General features: G+C 61.2%; 2 protein-coding genes across 4 annotated transcripts; both read right to left on the bottom strand.

Annotated features, from left to right (window-relative positions):
* Window positions 1–407: 407 nt before the first annotated feature.
* On the bottom strand, window positions 408–9,115 carry MEX3D (mex-3 RNA binding family member D). The gene is made up of 2 exons (XM_086411473.1): window positions 8,250–9,115; window positions 408–2,644 (listed from the first exon to the last, which is right to left on the bottom strand). Exons 1-2 carry the CDS (start codon window positions 8,854–8,856, stop codon window positions 1,275–1,277), a joined length of 1,977 nt encoding a protein of 658 aa, XP_086267599.1. The 5' UTR covers window positions 8,857–9,115; the 3' UTR covers window positions 408–1,274.
* Window positions 9,116–13,693: 4,578 nt separating this feature from the next.
* Window positions 13,694–22,308, bottom strand: MBD3 (methyl-CpG binding domain protein 3). Of its 3 annotated transcripts, none has more exons than XM_086411476.1 (7): window positions 22,193–22,308; window positions 17,850–18,009; window positions 17,195–17,332; window positions 16,265–16,355; window positions 15,819–15,996; window positions 14,993–15,190; window positions 13,694–14,909 (listed from the first exon to the last, which is right to left on the bottom strand). In XM_086411476.1, exons 1-6 carry the CDS (start codon window positions 22,204–22,206, stop codon window positions 14,998–15,000), a joined length of 774 nt encoding a protein of 257 aa, XP_086267602.1. In that variant the 5' UTR covers window positions 22,207–22,308; the 3' UTR covers window positions 13,694–14,909; window positions 14,993–14,997. The 3 variants fall into 3 exon arrangements, with proteins under 3 accessions (XP_086267602.1, XP_086267600.1, XP_086267603.1); XM_086411474.1 differs by having other exon boundaries at window positions 22,097–22,308; XM_086411477.1 differs by lacking the exon at window positions 22,193–22,308 and adding an exon at window positions 18,462–19,102.
* Between the last annotated feature and the right edge of the window lie 596 nt (window positions 22,309–22,904).

The following is a 22,904-nucleotide window of genomic DNA, read 5'->3' on the forward strand; positions in this document are numbered from 1 at the left end:
CTGCTCCCAACTAGATGCCTGGGGGACAACACCTGAGGCTTATCACTGGGAGGAAGACCTGCCCCTCCTCTATACAATGTCATCCTGCTGGCCATGGGAGTGTCATGGCAGCAGGCAGGTGCCCCAGGAAGCAACCAATATCATCACTCCCCCACATAGCTCACAGCTGTCCCCATGGTTGGTTGTCCCCTAGGATGTGGGGTCCTGAGAATAAGAAGACCTGGCTGGACCACCTCTTTGTAGAACCCCAATAAGATGCCAACAGCACCTGGCTTGTGGAAAAGCCTAGAAGCGGGATATCCTGAGCCCTAACGCTTTGACCTGGAAGACTAGGTGGGTGGGGCTGGAACTGAGCCCCTATCCCAATCCCTCCCCCATGCCCACCAACCCCACACCAGGCCAAGGTCTCACATGTAGTAAAAAGACTTTATTAAGAAGGCTTTGAAGTCAAAAAATAAAACTCTTGATACAATTTTCTGAACCCTTAGGTCAGCTCAGCAAATATATAATCAGTAATTTAGCTGTGTAAGATTAAAGGTCCGTTACTTTATTTAAAATAAAATATATTTTAGTCTTAAAATTTATTCCATAAAGTACATATTTCCCTATAAATTCCCTACATATACACAAGAGGTAAAAAGTAAAAGTTTTTTTTTTTTTAAAAACAACAAAAATTAAAAACTGTCAAAAGAAACCACAGCAGAAAGGGATTAATAATTAAAAAAAAGTTAGAAAGTTCCGGACGCCCCTCGCCCCCTCCCCCCCACCCCCCTCCGGCCTGCGCGCGGCTTACATACTACAGGGTAACCATATGATCCCCCCAAAGGGAGCCATCCTCCTCCTGGAAGTTGCTACAGAGGTTGAGACCATGGGAAAACAAACACTGTCAAATTGATATCCGCTACATACAAAAGAAGTACAACCCAGAGTTGTAAAAATCGTGTTTTTTCTTCTTAAAAAGATCACCTTGGGCTGGGGGCTGGGGGCGGGGGATAGGGGGTAGGGAGTGTCTTAAATAAAAAGTGCAAGCAGGCAAGCAGGCCTTTTCTCTCTGGTTTATTTTAACCTGTCGACTCAATACTGTCATTTGTTAAGAACTGAGGTGCCGCTTGGCCGCGTCGTCTCCACGCCTGGGACCGGAAGAGTTAAAGCTCGTCTGTAAACACTGGCCGCCGCCCCGCCCGCTTCCTCCCCTCCAGGCCCTGTGCACCCACCCTGCGCCCACTGATGGCCCCGGGGGTGGGGGTGGGACCGCGGGCGCACCAGGGGCCCAGCTAGGAAAAGATATGAATGGCCTGGGTGGCGGGTGTGCGGCAGGCCGGGCACTCCGGCTCGCTCTTGCCGCAGATGCGGACGGCGCAGTCCATGCAGAAGAGGTTGTGGCCGCAGGGCACCAGCGCGGCCATCACCTCACCCTCAGCACACACTACGCACTCCCGCGCCAGGGCCGCAGGCGCTGGGGCCGCTGGGGGCTTACGGCCGTTCTCGGGGGCGCTGGAGTCCAGCGCCGAGCACGAGGAGGCCGAGGAGCTGCTGGGCAGCGAGGTGGCTGTGGAGAAGCTGGCGCTGCTTGAGAAGGACGTCAGGGAGCCCTGTGGGGGCCGCCAGGGCAGGGCGCCCACTGGGTCTGGTGTAGGCCGGCGGGCCAGCGGGAGCTCCAGGCCCAGGCCACCGGGCTCGGGCAGCGTGGGCGAGTGGCGTGGTGTGCCGGTCCCGCTGCTGCGTCGGGCACCCGGGGCTGGCGGGGCGGGGGCCCCATTGACCGCTGAGCAGCCACCGAAGGCCGGCAGCGGGGTGGCCCGCTCGAAAGGCGCCCAGATGGTGGCCGCGGTGGGCACGGTCAGGTCCAGCGCCAGGAAGTCGAAGCCAAAGTCGCAGTCCTCGAGGGCGGGTGGCCCCGTGGGGGCCCCAGGACCGTCCCCGCCGAAGGTGAAGCCCCCATTGCCAGAAGTGCTGTAGGGGCTGGCGGGGCCGGTGTCCGGTACCTGCACAGGCACCGGCGGCCCCCCACGGCTGGCCGCGTAGAAGGACTCAGGACCTCCCGGAGCGCCCAGCGCAGTGTCCCCACGGAGACTGGCTGTGGGCGCTGGGGGCCGGCGGCCCGGGTTGGGGGCTTTAGCCCAGAGGCCTGCGGCCGCCCCGAGCAGGTCCAAGCAGACATCTGTGCCGTTGGAGTGGAAGTCGCTGTCAGGGCTGGCGTCGGTGAAGGCCCCCGTGCGCAGTGTGATATGGGCCTCGATCTCCTCGCGTGCCCGGTCCACGTTCTCGGGCATGCCCGTCACGGCAAACACCGGCTCCTTGTCGCGCCCAGGCGTCACGATGTATGTATGCGTCCGTTGCTGGATGCGCTTGATGGTGGCGCCCTTGGGCCCCACCACCAGCCCCACCACGCGGTAGGGCACGCGCACCTGAATCGTGGTCTGTCCGGGTAGGTTGGGTGGGCCCTGTGCGGTACCCGGCAGCCCGCCCGCCTTGCTCCGCGTGGCCCGGATCACGGAGAAGTGCTCGGCGGCCGACAGGATCTCACGCTTGGCCATCTCCACGTCCTCCTTGCGGCCGGTCACGATAAAGACCGGCTCCTCCCCTCGCACCGGAGTCTTGATGTACGTATTCGTCTTGGCTCGCAGAGCCTTTATCTTGCACCCTGGGGTGGGGGAGGGGGAGACATGGTGAGGGCGGGGACCCCTCCTCAGGACAGCCCCTCCAGGGCCGCAGCTGCATGGGACAGCTGGTGACCTGGGTGGGTGCCCCCACCTTCCAGCTGTAACATCAGACTGCCACTCTACATGTCCTTCCTCCTCTATAGAGACACTGGTCACTGGATTCAGGGCCACCCCAACCCATCATGACCACATTCTAACTACATCTGCCAAGACTCTTGCCCGGTAAGGTCACATTCTGACATTCCAGGTGGACATGGATTTGGGGGGACACCTTTCAACCTACAACAGGGCCTCTCTTTGCCTTTTTGACAATCCCCCTGCTATGCAGCAGGGGTTTGTAGGACCAGAGGGGACACTGAGGCCCAAGGATGGAGGGAGGGACACAGAGTGTCCCTGAGATTACAGTCATGTGAAGACGGAGCCCAGGGCTGGAGGGAGGTGGCCACAAGCCCCAGGACGCCAAAGCTCGTGAGCACCACTGGAAGCCCGGAGGCTGGAGAAGACCCTCCACTGGAACCTCTGGAAGGAGCATGTCCCCCGCCAACACCCCGATTTCAGATTCCCACCCTGCAGAACTGTGAGCATTCAGTTCTAGTTTCAAGCCATTCGGTCCACTGTACCGGACAGAGGATACTAACGCAGACTCTTTGACACCAACTCCCAGACTGCCTGGAGGGGAACCCGAGGCCTGGGCGGTGGGAACTTCTCATCACATGACCCTCCCCCAACAGCAGATCCTGTGCCCCAGGTCAAAACACCTCCACAGGCCCCCCAGTGGTCCCAGACACTGAAGGGAAGCTGGGGACATGCCTTGGGGGTTCATCACTGCTGCCCAGGTGACCCTGGGCCGCAGTCTGAGGGTTGACCCTGCAGAAAAGGGCCGGGACATCTGTTGAGGAGAGGGTCAGTCATGCAGGGTCCTTGACTTGGCACCTCACCCAGCATCTGGCAGCCCTCCCAGGGCTAAGGGGAAGCTACACATGAGAAACCTAAATGCCAGGTGTGGTTTCACCAGGCCCCTGACACCCCACCCCCACCCCAGGGCCTTCTGAGACATTTTGAACTGGGGCCCAGGAGACTGGGAGTCCCCCCACCCTCTAAGCACTGGGAAGCCAGGAGGACATAGGAATACTGTTTCCCTGTGGCAGGCAGGCGGCTCTGAGTGGAGTTAACAGTGTGGCTAAGTTCTCAACAAGAAAAGATACAAAGTTAGCCAGCAAGCCTTCTGTGCTGATCAAGTCAGAGTGATGGAGCCTGGGTCCCAGGCAGGTGCCCCTCACCCATAGCTGAATAAAAGCAGGGCAGGTGAGCAGGGGTCTGCCATCTCTCAGCCTCACCTCTTGGTCCCTGGCCATTTCCTCCATGCCCACCCGGGGTCCTCCCCTTGGTGGCTGCCCGGCCTTTCTGGCAATTCCAAAGGCCCCCCCGACCTGTGGCTGCGTCCATGCCTGCCCTGGTCTCCTCCCTACTTGGCTGCTGGGAAGGGCCTCTCCTGCAGTCCCCTCGCACCTAACCTTTCCCATCTGCAACTTTACTTTCATATCCTCTTCCTTCTTTGCATGACATCAGAGCCTGGCATGCCTTCCTCCAGGGAAGCCCACCCTGACTATACTGGACCAGGCCCCAGTACACACTTCTCAGACCTTATGTCTAACTTTCTGAACTCTCTGAGACTGGGGGACTGTGATGTAAGGCTGGTGCACTGGGGATACTCTGGGCATCTGAGGGACCGTTCCATGCCTCAATTTCCTCATCTGTCAAAAGAGAGCAGAAACAGACCCAGACTCACAGGTTTGGGGCAGGATCTGATGGGCCAGGGACTGGAACCTGCCCTCATGGGGGAGCCTCAAAGCGGGTGGAACCCTGCAGCTTTCTGTTCACGGGACCCCATCCTGCCCTGACCTGAGAGCAGCCTCGGGTGGAGCCCTCAGTGGCCAAACAGAACCCTGCTCACCACCCCCACTTCAGCTGTGATAGTCACTGCCCCCCCCACCACTAAGACCCCTAAAGGTGGCAGAGCTTGGGGGCATGGAACTGCACAAGACAGGAAACTGGGGCTCCAGGAGTGACCCTGGGGGCTACTGCCAATTGGTGGGTACAGCAGAAATGCAGATTCCTGGGCCCTGCCCCTACCAGGATTCCAACTCAGAGAACCGGGGAGGGCGGGTGACTTCCCCCGGCCCCAGCGGGCCCCATAGCTGCCGGACCTGCCCTCAGAGAGGCAAGGCCTCGGGTCCCCACAGGCAGCCTAGTTGCAGGCAGTCCTGCTTCCTGCTGCTCACATGAGCCTGGACCAGGATCCAGGCCACCCCTGCACTGAGTGCACTAGGCATTCAAGGAACCAGGCCCCAAGGGAGCTCATGCAGGTGACCATAGACCACACTTATCCAGGGAACCTCAAGGTCATGTGGGGGAGCCAAGGGCACCACCCTGGGAAGAAGGCTGCGTGCTGGGGGAGCGCTCCTGGCTAAGGGGACAGTGGGGACAGCGTTCCACAAGCAGGCGGGTGCTGGGACAACCCAGTGGGGTGCTGTCCCAGAGCAAGGCTGAGTCACAGTCGGATGTCTGGGGACAAAGCTGGCTCCCATGTGAAATAGGGAGCCATTGTGCAAGCAGGGAAGGCTGCGACCCCCAACCTGGGCCTGGCTCTCTTCCTATACTCCCCACTCTGGGTGGGTAGATAAGAATTTCAAGGCATGGCCCCCCATCACCCTAGGATCATCCCACAGGGATGGGGCCACACACAGGCAGAGAATACCAAGCAGAGGTCCCTCTCACTGAGGGACAATGAAGGGGACACTAGGTGGCTGGCAGGTCACTTGTTCCTGACCGTGACCTAGTGTGCTGCAGGCCAGGCTTGGTGCTGAAGACCCAACCCCAACACCCCAGTCATGGCCACACTGCAAACTCTGGCAAGGGGAGCCAGGCAGGAGGGCACTGGGGTGGACGGGGGCGGGTCTCGGAAGGAACAGGGCCAAGGTCAATGGTAGCAGATGTGTGCCAGCCCTGCCCACTTACGGGCTGGGGTGACACCCCCCAAACTGGTCCTTCTGAGTTTCCACTTTCTTGTTTGTGGAAAGGGGTCAGCTCCTGACACACCCAACCCTGGAGCCAGTTCTCTCCCAGCTCACCTTTTCTCCCCCGCAGTGCAAAAAGAGTCTGAGAGACTAGAGTGCAAATTCCGGCCCTACCAGCTGGCTATGGCTGCACTTCCACCTCAGCCGCTTTACCCTCCTGGCCTGGAGGTGACAGGTCCTCTCTAGGGGATACCGTGGGGCAGGCTGAGGCCCCCACTCAGTGGTCCTCTCAGTCCCTCAGGCCCCTCAGCCTCAGGGACCAGGGAGCACCACAGGGGTCATGGTCCCTACCCCTTGCCCAGAAGTTGCACAGACCTAGTGGGGAGGAGACTGAGGCTCACGGAGCAACATGGGGTTGTCCGGGAAAGGGAGAGCCCAGGTTTGTGGCTCTGGTTGCCAGAGGAGGCTGGACAGATGCACACCCCCTCCATGAACTCCAGGGAAGGGGTGGCCTTAGACCAGGGGTCAGACAGAAGAGTAAGTTCAGGGCAGGCCACGACCCCTGCACTTGGGCCAGCAGAGCAGGAAAAAGGGACAGGCTCCATGTTCAGGGACCCACAGGGTAGATGGGGAGGGGTGGGGGACTGTGACTGGAAGAAGGGCATAGTGTGTCTTCCAGGCTGTGCCTGAGGACTGGTGAGGGAAGATGGGAGCCACAGATACTTCAAGAGTGGGGAGCAAGGGCTGCTGAAGCTGCTGACCTGTCCTGGCACGTGTGCTCCACCCCCTGAGGCCCTGCACCCGACTAATTATGGGACGGCAACTGTGTGCCAGCCGGGACTGGGTGGAGAACCAGCATCTTGCTTGAGAATTTTCACAAAAACCTCCATTGAGGTGCTCTCCCCCAACCCCCGTCACAGAGAGGAACCACCCTAGATGTGGGGAGAGCTCTGGGGGTCCCTGCCTTGCTGCCTGCCATCAGTGGGAACCCAGGCGGACACCTGGTAAACGGGTACCAGAGGCACAAGTAAGAGACAGGGCGGAGCCTGACGACTCAGCCACCAGATGGCTCAGACGAGACCAGGGCTTGGGGCCCTCTGCCTACTGCCCACACCCCCAGGTGCTGCCACGTGCATCCACAGGGGGCTTGCCCTCATGCTCCACCATCCACCAGCCTAGTGACCTTGGGTGGCATCCCCGGCCTCAGTCTCCACATCTGCCCCCAACGGGCTTCTGAACATTTGGTGTGGGGCGGCTGTCTTCTTCCAGGTCCCAGTGCTGTTACCGGGGACAGGGCAGGGAGGGGACAGAGCTGGGAGGGGACAAGGCAGGGAGGGGAAGTGTTCAATTGGGGTCTCTTGGTGCTTGCCCATAGCCAAGGACCCCCTTATGGCAGTCCCCCGACCTAGCACCACACCTGGCCCTCCTTGTGTCCACATGAAGGGTGGACAAATGAATGACTGAATGTACCTGTGGCCGAGGCAGCAGGCTTGCTGGCCCCAAGGCCCCACCCACCTGGAACTAGTAGAGGGTGGTGTTGAGGTATCCCTGTGGTCCTCTGCCCGTGGCAGTTAGGGTGACAGGTCATCTTGCAATTCAAGCCCCCCACACCTTTCTCTAGCTCCCGTGACCGAGGTCCCAGAGGCAGGGTCCCCCAGCCCCATCTCAAGCTCCGCCCAGGCCCCACCCCAAGTTCTAGAACCTGGCTGACCAACAGAGAGGCCGGAGCCCAGAGGTGTGGGCAAGAGAAAGTTGAGGCTGGTGGGCAAGCAGCTAACAGGGTGGGTGGGTGTGTGCTGGGCCGGGCACTGCCCACCACCTCCGGCCCGCCCGCCCCGCAGCTCCAGGGCCAATGAGCGGCCGCCGGCCTGATGTCACCCAGCCTGGCTCTCTAACAAAGAGAACAATGGGGCGGCTGCAAAGACCTCCGACAATGCCGCTTCGGGACCCCCACACCCTGGCCAGAGAAGGGCTGTCGGGCTGGATCCCCCCAAGTGGCTTTCACAGGGGGTCCTTGTGCACACCCTAGATCCCTGACGGGGCTGACAGCGGGAGGGATATTCGCTCACCCTGTCCTGCTCCCCCTCACCCCAGCAGGGTGCCCAGGCTGGCAAGTCTTAAGGTGTACCCTCTTTGTGCCACCAAATCTCTCTCCTGACCCTGCCAGAATGCCCTGGCCCCTAGCCCCCCTCACACGCGAGCGAACCGCCCCGGGCCATTTCTGGGTGTGGAGAGGGCACTGCCCGGCCCAACCTCCTTATCCCTGGGATGGAACCTCCGGGAGCCCAGGGCCCAGGCAGTGAGCTGCACGCAGGGCGCTCTCCAGGCTGGAGGCGCCCAGACAAAGGCGGCAGCGGGGCCGGAGCGCCGAGGGGAGGAGCGCGGGCCGCGCCCAACTTTCTCCCGCGGCCAGCGGCAGGACAAAGGCGCACAGGCGGCCACCGAGGCCCGAGCCCACGCGGGGCGTGGCCGGGGTCTGGTGTCCAGCCGTGGGCTGGGCTGGGCGGCCCCTCTGGGGGCGAGTCGCGCAGGAACCCCTGGGGCGGCGCCCCCGACGGCGGCCACTCACCCTGGCGACCCACGATCTCGGCGACGTGCTCGGAGCTGGGCACGGGCACGCACTCGGTCATGTTCACGCTCTTCTTGCGGCTGCCGATCACGCTCATCTGCTCGGCCAGCAGCGTCGAGGGGCCCAGCGCCGCGGGGTGGGGCGCGAAGCCTGCGAACACGTCGGGCGGCGACGGCCGAGGCGGCGGCGGGGTGCTCACGTCCGGCTCCAGCAGCGGCAGCGGGCCGGGGGCCACGGCCACCCCGGGCGCCCCCGTCTCAGGCCCGTCGGGGGGCGCCGGCTCCGCCGCGGCCCCGCCGTCTGCGCCCCCAGTCGCTGCACCCGCTCCGTCTCCGCCGCCCGCGGTCGCCCCCTCCTCGTCCTGGTCGCCCGCGCCCCCCAGCCCCAGACCCGAGAGCTGGTCCAAGGCCAGGCGCAGCGCGGCGGCCGCGTCGTCGGGCTCGGGCGGCGGCCGGGGCGCGGGCGCGGCCTCATCGGCGCCCTCGGGCGGGGGCGGCGGCGGCGGCGGCGGCGGGGGACCCGGGCTAGGGTCCCCACAGACCGGCGCCCCGGGTCCGCTGCCGCGCGCGCCCCCGCCGCCGTCGGGCTGTCCGGTGGAGCTAGGCATGGCGGCGCTAGCGCTCGGGCCCGCGCTCCCGCCTCCCGGCCGCCGGCCGCCCCCGCCGCCGCCGCCGCCGCCCGCGCCGCCGCCCTCCGCCTCTGGGAGCTCGGCCGCCGGCCGCCGGCATCCAGCAGCGGGGCGGGGCGGCGGCGGGGCTGCTCGGGCGCGGGCGGCGGCGGCGCGGCGCGGCTCTGCTTGCTTCTCGGCGGCGGCGGCTAGTCGGCGGCGGCGGCGGCGGCGGCGCGAACGCTCCTTCCCTCCGCCCTCCCGCCGCCTCCCTCGGGCCGCCGGCCGCCCCGCCCCGGCCCCGCCCCCGTGACGCGGCCACCGCCAACAATGGGGCGCCGGGCAGGGCGCACGCGCGGGGCGGGCGGGGCGGTCACGTGGCGTGGACACCGCTGCCGCGGGCGCTCGGGCGGGCCGGGCGCCCTGGCACGTGCGGCCGCGGCCGCAGGTAGGTGCCCGCGGCGGCCCGGGCGCAGGGTGCGCGAGGGCGTCCGGCCCCAACCTCGCCTCTGCGCCGGAGTCCCGGGCTCCCCACTCCGAGACCCCTAGCACCCCTGCCGGGCTCTGTACTCAAGTCCCCTTCCTCTCCGCGGTCCCCGTGCACACCTGGCCTCTGGGCACCCCCGGGAGGTCACGGGCACCCACATCCCCTAAGTGCTGGTGTTTCCGGGCTTGGGCTGGTTTCCAGAGGCCAGAGCCCTCGGACGTGAGCGTCGCTGGGTAAAATTCCCGAGAGCGGCCCCGTGTGCCCACGCCTAAAGCCATCCTGTCCTAGTGGCCTCCAGCGGCCCTTCGGGGCCTTCTTTTTGCCTTTGGGGCGAAAGAGCCTTCCGGTTTCCCTTTACAGGTAAATAGATGGGCTGGAAGGAGGATTGGCCCGCCGAGTCGCCAAGGGGACCTTGGCCCCAGTCTCTGGCTGGATGCCGTGGAACCTCAGGACAGTTGCATGTGCTCTTTGGGTGCGAGAGGGGACGGCCTGCCCCTTTGCCCAACACTGGTCTCTCCCTTGGGTCTGCTGCCATCCTCACCGGACTTGGGTTCCTGCCCCGAATTCTGTGGAGTCCCTCAGCCATAGCTGCTCCCATGACTAGATGGTCCTTCACCTAGTCTCTTCTCTTCGTGGACTCTTGTCTCTCCTGGCAGGTGCCCCCTGCCCTTGAAGCCCTCAACTCCTTGCCTCCTCCTCATGCCTTTCCCGACCCCAGGCTGCATTCCACCCAGTTTCTCTCTCAGGATCTGAGAGGAACTTTTTTCCTTTTCTGTGTTTGAATGCTCTCAAGTATTGATTACTTCATCCTGACTTATGTGTGTCCCCTCCCCACTAGGACTGGGCTCCTGGAGGCAGGCACTGGAGCTACAGAACTGCTGGGCTCCCAGGAAGCATTCAGTGTGTGACCCCGGCACTCCCTCCCATGCCCCCTCTGTTCCAGCCACAGGCTTTGTCCTGTCTCCTCACCCAAAGTTCTGCTGGCTGTAGCTGGTGTTCAGAGCACAGGGGGACCTGCCCTGGCCCACCTGGCCAGCCTCAAGTCCCCCTGGGGGCACGGTGTGGGGAGGGGCCTTGGTGCCTGCTCATCCTTTCCCCTTCCTGGAACCCCACCCAGGGTGGCATGTTGGATGCTGAGAAAGGGGCTTGGGTGGGGAGAGGAGAGGCCAGGAATGGAGGAGACAGTGTTTGAGCTGGGGCAAAGAGTGGTATCCAGCCCTTACTGGTAACAGATGGGGAACAGGCCAGAGTGTCTTGTCCTGGGTGCACCCCTGTGGGTGGTCATGCATGCACACACGTGTTCTTCAGACAAGCTCGGACTGGTGAGAGTTAACAGCACAGTAGCAGGAGTTCAACATCAGCAGGAACTCTCCCAGAAAGTCAACCAAAGAGACAAAAGGTGGGGGAAGAGAAAATAAAGGAAAGGAAAGGAAAATGGATGGAAGTTGTCCAGGAAATAATGGGATAGTGGAGCCAGAGCCTCCAAACAGCTAGGACCCCACAACTTGTTCAGGGACTCAGGTGTCCTGGGACCACTAAGGGCTTTCAGGTCACATTCCAAAGGATCAGGAAGAAAGCCGAGCTTCCTAGGAGAAGTGATGGCTGACCCCAAGGTCCATATCAAGAGGGAGGAGAAATCAAGATGTTTCAGGCCGGCAGATCATCACGGATTAGCTTAATATACTGCAGGATGCACTCCAGCAAAAAAAGGGAGTAAGTAAATGAAGAAACAGGTGCTGCGCTAGGAAGGTGAGTTATGTGGGGCTGGATGATCATCTGAGGGGTTTAATCGAGGCCACTGATCAGGGTGTGAGGGGAACCGATCATCAGAAGCAGACTATGATTTTAAAAGAAGGCTGTCAGGCAAGAAATGGACAAGAATGGAGAGAGAAGGGGGAACGGGGACTCTGGGGCCTTGATTTCAACATGCAGTTGGAGACACCTGAACAATGACCTGTTGTATGTACATGTGGATTTGTTCACGATGGCCCTGTGGTGATGTGATTTAAAAGTCCTTTTAATAAAAAATAAAAGTCCTTTTAGAACTGCAAACCACCAATCTCTTTAGTGATTTTCATGCTGAAGTATTTAGGGGCAGGGGGTGGTGTCTCCTTCGAAATATACCAGAAATAAGACGAAGGGAGGGATGGACAGAAAGGTGGATGGGGGTTGGGGGAAGCTACAGATGAAATGGCAGTCCTGGACCCCTGGGCAGGGTACTCCCCTTGGCACTGTGGACATTTGTGGCTGGGTCTTTCTTGATGGCTCAGAGGTAAAGAATCCCACCTGCCAATGCAGGAGATGTGGGTTCTATCTGTGGGTGGGGAAGATCTCCTGGAGGAGATAGCAACCCACCCCATTATTTTTGCCTGGGAAATTGCATGGACAGAGCATCCTGGGGGGCTACAGTCTATGGGGTCGCAAAGAGTTGAACATGACTGAACAACTAACCAACAACATCCTCAGGGAATGGGGGGCCGCTGTGGGGTATGGAGTGGCATTCCTGGCCCTACCCACTTTATGCCTGGAGTCACCTCTCCTCTACTCCCTGGAGTAGTTTTCTGTGGCACCATCTGTCCAGCCTCCACCGCTGAATCGCAAGGTGTTCATCTCCCTGTGTAGCTATGTCCTGATTTTTTATAAGGGCACCAGGCATTGGGTTCAGGGTCACTCTACTATGTGACCTCATCTTAATAGTGACGTCTGCAAAGATCCTATTTCCACACAAGGTCCTGCTCACAGATTTAGGGAACCAGCTATCTGGGTGCCCCTCAGCCTGGTCAAGTTGACCCCTAAAATTAACATCATGGCGTGGTTAAGTCTGGCTTCTCACTGACCAGCATGTTCTCAGGGCCCATCCACACCCATGGTAACAAGTGTCAGGGCTTCTCTGCTTTTTGTGGCCAAGTGATGCTCCTGTGTCTGGAGGAGCTGGATTTTTGTATTCACCAGTGGATAGACACTTTGGCCATCATTTTTTAAAAAAAATTATGGCCATGGTGGCTTTTCATTGCTACAAAGGCTTTTCTCTAGTTGCAGAGTGGAGCATGGGCTCCAGAACACGCCAGCATCACTTCTGACACAGGAGCTTAGTTGCTGGGACATGTGGCATCTTCCTGGATCAGGGATCAAACCCATGTCTCACGCATTGGCAGAGGAATTCTTTACCACGAGCGATCAGGAAAGCCCTGGCAGTCACTTTTTGAGAAGCCTCACCTGATCTTATACAGTGGGTGTCATCCCCTGATCCCTCCAACCCCACCGAGGATCAGCATCCTTGTTCTGGACAGTGTGATGTTCTCTGTTACTCTGTCCAGTCATGGCCCCCAGCCCCATGTGGTCAGGGCAGCTGAGGAATGCAGTGTCTAAGTTGTCACTGATTTCTATATCCATGGCCACATGTGACTGGTGGGAGTCCCGCTGCTTCCTCTGACCAGAAAGTCCCTGTTGCCAGGCATCACTGTCCCGTCACCCCCGGCCCATGAACCTGGGGGATCCTGAAATGATAGGTTCCAGGGCTTCTGTAACAACTCTTTATCCCCTGAAGGGACAGCAGCGACAAGGCCCAAGAGGCTACAGTGAGCTGGGGGAAGCTGAGGTTGCAGGGGCCTGGCCACATGGCCAGGTAGGAGCTGCCTCCACTGAACAGGAAACTTATCTTCAGGGTAACGTCCCCCAGAGTCACCCTGGGGCCTGTGGACACATCACCTCACAGGGTAGAGAAAACTTCGCAGGAGGGATTAAGCTAACGCCCCTGAGATGGGGATGACCCTGGATTCCCTGGGGGGTCCGTGTCAACACAAGGTCCTTATAAGAGGAGGCAGGAGATGCTGCCCTGCTGTGAGGATGGAGGGAGGGAGGGGCCACAAACCGGGGATGCGGCACCTCTAGGAGCTGAAAAAGGCAGGAGCCAGTGCTCCCCTGGAGTCTCTGGTGGGACCGGCCCTGCCCATGCCTATAAGAGCCACAGAGTAGGAGTGAGGAGGGCCCAGGCCACCAAAGCCCTGACCAGTTGTGGATTCAGACAGAAGCTCTGAGGGTCCAGGCTAGGTGGCTGGGCAGTGGAGGAGCCAGGGTTCTCCCGGCTCCTGAGCCCGGCTTTGGATCAGGAGAAAAGCCAGCCATGACCACTCCACCAGGGGTGGAGGGGCTGCTGGAGTGGGGTGGGTGGGACCAGCGCTCTCGCTCACACTGCTGGGGCCTGATCCTCAGGAGACCCCGCTAAGGGCCACAGGGAAGCCACCCAGCATCATTCTCACTTTCTTGCCCCGGGAGACGATGAATTTGAGGGAGGCTCCCAGCACACGGACACAAAACCCCCAGATTTGGACTGACACAAAGCCCTAGCCATACTTGCCTGACACGCTTTATTCGATGCCACCCACAGAAACCTCCTGCAGCCTCCTAGCTCCTCCCCTCAGGGTTGCAGCGGAGGGGCTTTCCTGGGGCCTGTGGCTACCTGGGCAGTGGTACTGCAGCCTGCACGGGGCAGTGCCCAGTCTTCAAGGCTTTGTGCTTTGACTGAACTTGGGAGGACGGGGTCAGCCAGCCTCCCAGGCTGGTGTCCTCAAGAGGGAGCCGGCAGTGTGACCCGGCCCCTGGAGGGTCCCAAGGCCACTACCACCCCGCCAGCAGGCCACCACAGCCCAGGGAGTCCGGACAAACGAGGCAGTGACCCGGGCCTCTCCTGACAGTCATGGCTGCAGGTGCGGCAGGCATGGGACAGGTCTGGCATTCACAGGCCACACTGGCCATGGCTCAAGCCTCCAGGCTGATGGATGGGCTGCAGCGAGGGTGCTGGCCGGGATCCACTCAGGCAGCAGGGTCTCCCTTCGCCCAGGCCCTTGGGCTGCTGGGACTGGGGCAATGCGACTCTGCTCGCCTTGTTCTGTGGAGGCCGCTGCCCAGGCCAGCAGGAAATGCACCTGGTGAGACCCAGGCCCAAGGGTGGCGCTACCCTGGAGCCTGGCCTGAGTCTGGCTGTGAGCAGTTAGTTCTCCGTCCATGGTGCTGACCATCAGGCTAGGCCAAGTCGGAGACAGCGAGATCTTCAGGTGCCGAGGCCCGAGTTCCCGTCCGTGTGTGGCCAACACAAGGTTCGCAGCAACGGAGACGTTTGGCCCCTGGGGGACCGTGAGTTTATTGTGGGTGCGCTGCGCCCGGCTGGTGGGCCTGGGGAGCCATCCTGTACTGCTTCTGGGAGCGCTGACATGTAGCCTGGGACATCACCCCTCAAGGGCACAAGTCAGAGGCGAGACTGTTCCACACACATTTCTCCAGTCCTGGGGAGCCTCGCAGGCAGCCTGGTGGCAGTTGTCCTGTGTGAGGAGCTCAGGGCAGTGGCCGTGGGGACCAGGCTGGCCTGAGTGCAGCATGGAGCAACCACCTGAGCAGGGGGCCTCCTGTGGACGGGCTGGGCCCTTCAGAGAAGCAGATGTGGGGGGTCCGTCAGGCGAGGGGCTGTCCTTCAGCCAAGCTCCTGCGGCCCAGGGGAGGGGGCACACCAGGGCAGGGTGAGGGCCGAGTCTGAGGTGGCCCCATGTGGGCGGGCTGGCAGGCGGGGCCCCTGCAGAAATAGATTGGGTGGCGTGAGTGCCTGGCCAGCCTAGGGCTGCTGCCGCAGGCACAAAAGGCCAGGCCTGGTGGCACCTGCTCTAGACGTGCTCCATCTCTGGGTCCTGGTCGGGCTCCTCCTCCTCCTCGTCCTCGTCCTCCTCGTCGTCAGCGCCCGCCCTGTCCAATGGTGCCTCACCATCCCGGGCCAGCTCCTCCACGTGAGCCAGCATGTCGGCCATCAGCGCCTCCTCCAGCCGCTTGCGGACTTGCTGCACCAGCTCTTCCTGCTTCCTGGGGACACAGGGACCCAGTGGCCAGGGTTTCCCAGTCTCAGACAGACCCCAGCCCCACGCTGTCCCACCTGCGTTTGCTGCTGCCCCTCCCCAAACCAGCTCTGCCAAGAGGGCCACTGTCAACCTGGGCCCACGACCCCTGGGCCCTCCCTGCCTCCTCCACGCCTGCCCCCTCTATGTGGACGAGACTTCCTACCATCACCAACCCATCCTTGGTGCCCCCACACTGATGGCCAAGAGTGCCCCCTGCAGGCAGGACCAAGGCCACAGTCCCACGTGGTCCCCACCTTGCTGACTCTATTTCTCCAAGTGGTGCTTTAAACGTCGCCCAGACTCTTACACAGTTGTCTTGACCTATCACTTCTGTCACCTCCTGCCCATTCCCTCCACGTGAGGCCTGTGTGTGTGTGGTCTAAGCACGGGTCCTCACCTCTCATGGGGCTCCCCTCTCGCCAACCCCCAGCACTCCAGGTGTGGCTGCTCTGCCTTGCAGTCTTCTGTGCACCCCCCACCCAGAGCCCCTTGAGGGGCTCAGAGCCCAGCACAGAGAAGCTGCTGCATGGCCAAGAGACCTGGCCTCTCTGGAGCACATAGCCTGTGGGGAGGGAGGAGCAAGGGGCAACTACCTGATGTCCTCATCAGTCACCATAAAGGCCTTGCAGAGCGGCTGGGCCGTGTTGAGCCACACCCCAGGGTTCTTCTCCACAGCGGCTGAGAGCTGCCCGGTGATGGGCGTGGTGCTGGTGTGCAGGGCGCTGGCGATGGCCGACAGCAGTGTCTCGTCTGTGCAGCCAGGACCCACTCCTGCTGGGCATGGGGGACGGTCACCAGCCTTGTCCCCTCAGCCCTTCTACAGGTTCGTCCTGAACCTCTCTCTGCGGGTGGGCAGCCCGTGGTGACACAGGAGCACGAGCTGCCCTCGCAGCGACAGCAGGGAAACCAGACCCCCAAGGCTTCTCAGGACCAGTGACTGTCCCGTCCCGAGGGTCAAGTGCACCCTGGCTGGCCCCAGGCTGGGGGACCCAGAGCCTTGTCCCTCCTCTGTCCCCTTGCTCCCCCTGTGGCAGGTCACCTTGCAGACCCTTGGGGAGGTCCATGGTCTTCACCAGCTCCTCTGCGATGTCAAAGGCATTCAGGCCGCTCAGCTTCTTCTCCCAGAAAAGCTGCCACCAGACACATATCAGGCGAGGGGATTCCCAGGCCACTCGCCCCCACAGCAGGCAACACGGGGGCTGGGCTGGGGTCTCAGCCTGACCTCTAACCCCACACTTGATGGGGCTGTTTGCACCCCAGGGCAGAGAAACCCCAACCTCGTTTCCAGCAGGATAAACACCCCAGACATCTGACTTGCTGCTGGATGGTCTGTGGTCCCTTCACCCCGGGGTTGGGGGTCAGGAGGCCCAGTCTCCACCTGAGCTGAGCCCGGGCCTGAGGCCCTGGGCATACAGTGAGCTTGCACCCTCAGGCTTTACCTTGAGACCCGGGAAGGGTGTCTAAGGGGTAAAGACCTAAATGGGAGAGTGGGAACACAGAGGTTTCTGACCTGTTAACCGGACAGCTGCAGCCCACATGGCACCGAGGGCACAGCCCATAGTGGGATCCCTGCCCTGCGGGTCTCCCAAGTGTCCCCCCTGTGCCAGCCATGGCCTCCCGACCCGGGCCAGTACCCCCACACCCAGCTATCTACTGGGTGTTTGTAAACACATGTGAAAACGTGGTAAGTCTTGGTTTTTGGAAAACAGTTCACAACACTGCATATGTGAAACATCATTGACCTGCTCGTGACAGTGGCGGCCCAGGCGGCCCCTTGTGTGTGTGGGTGGGGGGGGGTGGGGAGACTGCTTCCCGTGGGACTGCACTCCAGGATGACGGCTCCTGATCACAGTGCTGGGGGCCCTGGGCCCACCAACTGGGCTCTGAAGAGTGGACTGAACTCCAGAGCCCACCTGACCCAGAGCCAGGCCTGCCACCGCAAGCAATCAAGGTGTGTGTGTGGGCTCACCTGCCGGGGCTGCTCCACAGCCTTCTGGGGGTCGCTCTTCACCTTGTTGCTGGGGTGGTTGGTGATCTTGGTCACTGGCTGCTTAAAGATGGATGCTGTTTGCCTGACCGGGAGGGCCGTGTTCAGGTCAGGCTTGCCCTGTGGAGACGGGATGGGGCAGGTCCTCAGAGTGCATCCCTGTCAGTGAGGAAGCTGTGCTCCAGGGCTTCAGGGTCCCCAGCACACCCCAGCACCCCTGGACCAGAGGCAGTGCTATGCCCAGGCCTGGGCTGATGTGCTGCCCTCGGTGAGCTTGGCCAGGGGCTGTGGACACACACCTGCCCCCTCCTGCCTCGTGGCCCCGTCCTCTGCAGAGCATGGGCCAGGTGCCCTTAGCCACCTCTGTCCTGCAATCAGGGCAGGGGACAAAGTCCCTGAACACTTGTTTATTGGAGACTTGCAGACACTACAGGCGCCAGGTGCCCAAGCACAGACCGCAGCTGGGCCTCTCCTGGGCAGGTGACGGGCAGGTCCCGATCTTCCTTCTGCTTTTCCATAGCCGCCGAGTCTCCCCCAAGGAGCAGCCAGGCATCTAACTCCAGGATGGGGGGTGGGGGATGGTGGGGGGGGGTGAGTACCTCCCTCCCGCCCCCAGCAGCAGCTCCCACGGGCTCACCTTGACCTGGCTTGGGGAGTCGTAGCGCACCCGCTGCCGGCCCTTGTTCACCTTGCTCATTAGCATCTTGCCCGTGCGGAAGTCAAAGGTGCTCAAGTCCATGGAGCCGCCCAGGTAGCGTGCCAGCTGAGGCTTGCTTCGGAACTTCTTCCCGCTTGGGCTGCGGACACAGAGGGTCAGCGGAGGCCAGGTACCCACTCCCCCAGCAGAGCAGATGCCAAGGCCAAGAGCAGGGACAAACGCTCCCGCCTATGGCAGGATGGGGCCAGCCCTAGGAGCCTGGCTGACATTTTTGGAACATTCCGGAAGCAGACCATGTGTTAGGAAGCCTGAGCCCTGGCTATGAGGCTCTGCAACCTGCACAGCCCATGGACGGGGCCAGGCCTCGCCTCGCCTGGCCTCTCAGAGCTCACACCGCAGGTGACCAGCATGGGACCCTGCACCAGCAGTAAGGACTGGTCACTGGGGACAAAGACGGGTGTGGCCACTTTGAGAAACAATCCAGCAGTTCCTCTAATGGTTACAGAGCAAGTCCACCTCTAAGTATCCAAGAGGAACCACAACACACGTCCACAAAAACAGATGCCTCGTCACTCACGGAAGCTGACTTACACTGGCCAAGGGAAATGTCCTGGATGTCCCTCGACCAGGGAACCTCATTCAGCCACGAAAATCCCAAGAACTAGTGAGTTGTACACATGAAGCCTCCAGCAGGCCTGGCACCCATCCAGAACATCTTGTTGCTCTCTGTCCCTGCCACTCTCCATCTGAGGCTGATGAGGGCTGCATTTTGTAGACCTCCCCTGAAGGCCTTTAGTCTGAGCTCATGCCAGCGCACACCTGCCCCCTCCAGGTGTCCCTGAGTACTGCAGATCAGCGACAAAAGCGGGCAGCATGGAACCCATGCTGACTATCAGCTGGGCAATGCCAGCTCTCCCCTCCACACCTCCCACCCCAGAGTTCCAAGGCTGCCGGGGACTCTTCTGGAAGATCCACTTTTCCCTTACTCCCTGTGCTGGCTGACGTGAACAGAGTTCACGTCCTGACTCCAGCTTCATGGGCAGAGGCAGGACCTCGACAAGCCCTCACCCCCACCCACTGCTGTCCTGCTCACACAAGGCCAGGGAAACAGAAACCCAGGCTTCAGATCTAGGGCTGGGGAGCAGGGGTATGGGTCAGAGGTAGTTGAGGTCTAGGGCTGTTTTTGGAATAACAGAAGGGTCTAACTCTGACCATGGTGACAGGTGCACTGTGTGACCTGTATGCTTTACACAGGTGACAGTACAGATGGCTCCTACCTCAGTAAAGCTCTCACAATAGTGAAAGTGAGGCCAAGTAGGTGGGGGCTGCCAGCAGCTGGAGAGCTAATGGATGTGGGTCTCTTCTGGGTGACAAGAACATTCCAGAACTATAGTGGTGACGGCTGCACCATGTGTGTGAATGTCCTAAAAACTGCTGAGCTGGACACTTTTAAAAACTGAATTGTGCAAAACATGAACTATATATCCTTTTTAAAAACAGTTTTTGCAGACTTGTATTGGGACATAAAGATGTCCAAGGTATTTTATCCAATGAAACAAAAATCTAGATTTGGTAAAACCTGACATACAGAACAAGAGTGGCCTTTCTACAGAACAAGGGCCACCCCGGGGAGCAGATGGACAGCCAGAAGCCAGATGGAGGGCCCCCTGAAGCACTGAGGTATTGTGGGGGTGGGAGCCAGTGCCCAGCATGGACACAGGGCTGTGGGAGGGGTAAGGAGTGGGCAGCAACCCCAGGCCTATAAGGGAGCTTGTAAGGTCTTGTGAGGTCTTAAGAGCAAGACACAGCTGGTTCCAGCCAAGCCGAGCCTGCTGTTCAGGGAAGGGGGCCGACCTGCTGAGCACCACCTACTTTCCTAAGTGTATTCCCACCTTTAAAATGGGCTCCAAGAAGTCCTCTGTGTTCCACTCACCCTAAAGAGTGACGCTAACTGCCAAGTCCTCAACTTCCTGCCTGGACTGTAAATGACAGCCACAGCTGGAGTCAGCTGCTTCATCCTCATCTCCCAGTCCTCAGGGCCCAGTTGCCAAGCTGGAGGCGGGTGTGTGTGTATAATCCCTCCCCAAGTATGTGAGGTGACACCACTTCTCCTGCAAAGAACACTGTCTCCCCACCACTCTGTGGACCAGGACACCACAGTTCCATGTGCCCAGGGGCCGGGCTAGGATCCAAGGGCAGCTATGTCCGACTCAACAGTCCAGACAGCTGCCTTCCCTCAGCAAGAAGAGTACCAGGGAAATCCACATGCTCCTGCCCCGGCACCTGGCTCCACATCGGGGGCTGAGAGGGCCAAGGACCCATATCCCAGAGAACACTGAGGGTTTCCTATCACAGCCCCCGGACCTCCCACTTCCTGAGACCAGGCAGGTCACCCAGACCAGAGGCCTGGGAGAGGCACTGGACCCCACACCCTCATTCTGTCTCAGGCCCTCACCTCTCATGGGAGCTATCCAGTCCCCTCTGGAGGCTTTCCCTACCACCAGATCCCAGTGCTCAGGACCAGGGCCTTGGCGTGGGATGCCACTGTCAGAGGCCCTGAGAGGCTCCCAGGTAGGGAGCAGGTGGGGACGAGACCTCAGATGATGGCAGTATGGGGCCTTTCAGCCACTCTGGCCACTTTCAGCTCCTGAGCCTCCTCACAGGCTCCTCCCACCGCCTGGACACTCCTCCTGGCTCCAAGGCCTGGCTCAGCTCTAGACCACCTATTCAGACAAACCCTCGCTGACCCACCCCCAGCTCAGCTAGGCACCCTGTCATTCACCCCTCACAGACCCCTGCATCTCTGCATATGTCACCACCTGTAACTATGAAAGCAATGGGGCACTTGATGACTGGGGCACCAGCTGTCACCCAGGAGAGGAGACCCAGTTCTTGTTCCCAGCTGAATGGTCAGCAGTTGCTACAGAGGCATCTACTAAATTAACAATGGATTAAAGGCACAGAGACCTGACTCAGTCTTTGGATCTAAAAGGAAGAAGTAAGTACACAAGTGTGCTTGGAATTAAATGAGGGCACGTGGTTCTTAGCCAGAGGCCACTTCAGGCACCTAGGAGGACAGAACCAGGATTCAAGTTTTCTAAAGAGCCAGCCATGCAGTCAGATACAATGAAGGGGAATATACATACAGGCCCTTAAGAGATGCTGATTGTAACCCCACTATCTCCTGCTTGACCTTTCCAGACTACAGCCAATCACAGTGTACACTGGAGGGCTACCAGCGCTTTTCCGACGTGAGAACCTGAGCTTGTCCTGGGCGAACTGCCATCCCTTTCCTGCTCACTTCCCTCACTCCTCCCAAAAGGCGGCTAGCAAAGGCCCTGGACCTGCTGCACACACCTCACCACCTGGCAGGCATTCAACACGTGGCAGGTGTCCTGCCTGCCTGCCTCCCTTTCGCCAGGGTCCTGAAGCAAAGGGGAGGGAGCCATCAAAGCCGGCTCAGAAACAAAGCATCTTCACCAATCAGAAAAAAAAAAGGAACAGAAAAGCAAACCGCAGGTGGTTGACGGTCTGAGGCTGGGGTTCCAGCCTCTTATTGTGTCACAGAGGTGTGGGTCCGTGCTACCTCACCCAGCCCAAGGGCAGGTCTCCCTCCAGTTTGGGTATGGGGGGGTTCACAAAGACCGCGTCCCCGGTCTGGGGACTACAAGGGCCACTACCCACGGTCCGAAGGACAGAAGGGCGGACCTTAAAAGACACGCAGCTCTGGAGCCCAGTAGCCCTGGTAAAGAGCCAGGAACCTGCATCCCTAGGCAGCCTTCCCTAGTTCCCCAGAACCAATACTGCTTCCGGAAACCCTGGCTCCCCATCCGCCCAGGCTGCGCCTGGCCCGGGAGAGCCCCACGCGGATCAAAGGGACACCCCAGCCCCCACCCCCGCCTCCCAGCGGCATCTGGCTCGAGCCGGGGTGCCCCTTGCCCAGCCGGCCGCTTCGCTGCGGCAGCCGAACAAAAGCCTCCGCGCGCCCGGGACCGGTTCCAGGGCCATGCGGCCGCGTGGGAAGCGCAAGCGCACTGAGACAGGGCCTCGCCGGGCACGCACGCGCAATGGGCAAAGCGCCCGCCGCACGCCGGCACGCACGCACGCACGCACGCACAACGCACGCGCGGGGCCCAGGCCGCGGCCCCGGTCCGGGAGCCCAGGCCGCCGCAGAGGCCGCTGGGAGGCGCCCGTTGGGGCCCTGCCCGGCCGGCACGTTCATTCACCTATAGTAAAAGACATCCCTGTGGCCGGCCGACAGCCCCGACCTTCTGGGCACTTCTTCCCTCTCCCAGCCCTGCGGGAGCGCCGGGCACTCCCACCTCTTCCGCTCCATCGCGCCCGGGTCCTCGGCCCGCCGCCGGCGCCGCCGCTGCCGCCCGGACCCCCGCTCGCCGCCGCCTTAGCTGCCTCCGCCGCTGCCGCCGCCACTTGCCGCGGCTGTTCCGGCCCGCAGGCCCCCACCCTCCGCCCCCAGCCGGGCGCGCGCCGGCTTTGCCGCCCTCTCGGCCCCCTCCCCGCGCTCGCCAGCCCCCGCTCGGGGGGCCCGCTCCGCCCACCCGCCCGCGCGCGGGGCCCCGTGCTGCGCAGGCGCCGCGGAGGCCCCGCCCGGACCGCGGCCTCCGGCCCCGCCCCCTTAACGGCGGCGCCAATCAGCGTGCTTCCTGGAGGCGGGGCCTGCGGCGGCGCGCGGCTTGTCTGCTATGCGCGTGCGCTTTGGGCGGTTCACACGTTCCTCTTAGCGCTGGGTCTCCGCTGCCCTCCTTGAGTGGTCTTTTCCCCGAACCTCCTCCGCGGTCCCTCTGGTGTTTCGGGATGCCAGTCCAGTGCCGGATTGCCATCCTGCTGCTCCCCTAGTCTCGTCATTGGCATGCACGTCTAGGCACATTGTAGGTGACCACCCACCTCCACACCCCAAGGCCCACCCGACGCTTTAATGACACCTCAGAACCCAGGCGCCAGCCCCTTCTTCCGCCTCCTCCTTGGTCCACCGCCTTCTGTTTCCGTGGGCTCTAGGACCTTCCTCGGAAATTT

This window comes from Bos grunniens, chromosome 7, assembly GCF_055505025.1.
Source record: "Bos grunniens cultivar Pamir isolate PY7600 chromosome 7, Bosgru_T2T1.0, whole genome shotgun sequence".
In the NCBI taxonomy this organism is placed as follows: Eukaryota; Metazoa; Chordata; class Mammalia; order Artiodactyla; family Bovidae; genus Bos; species Bos grunniens.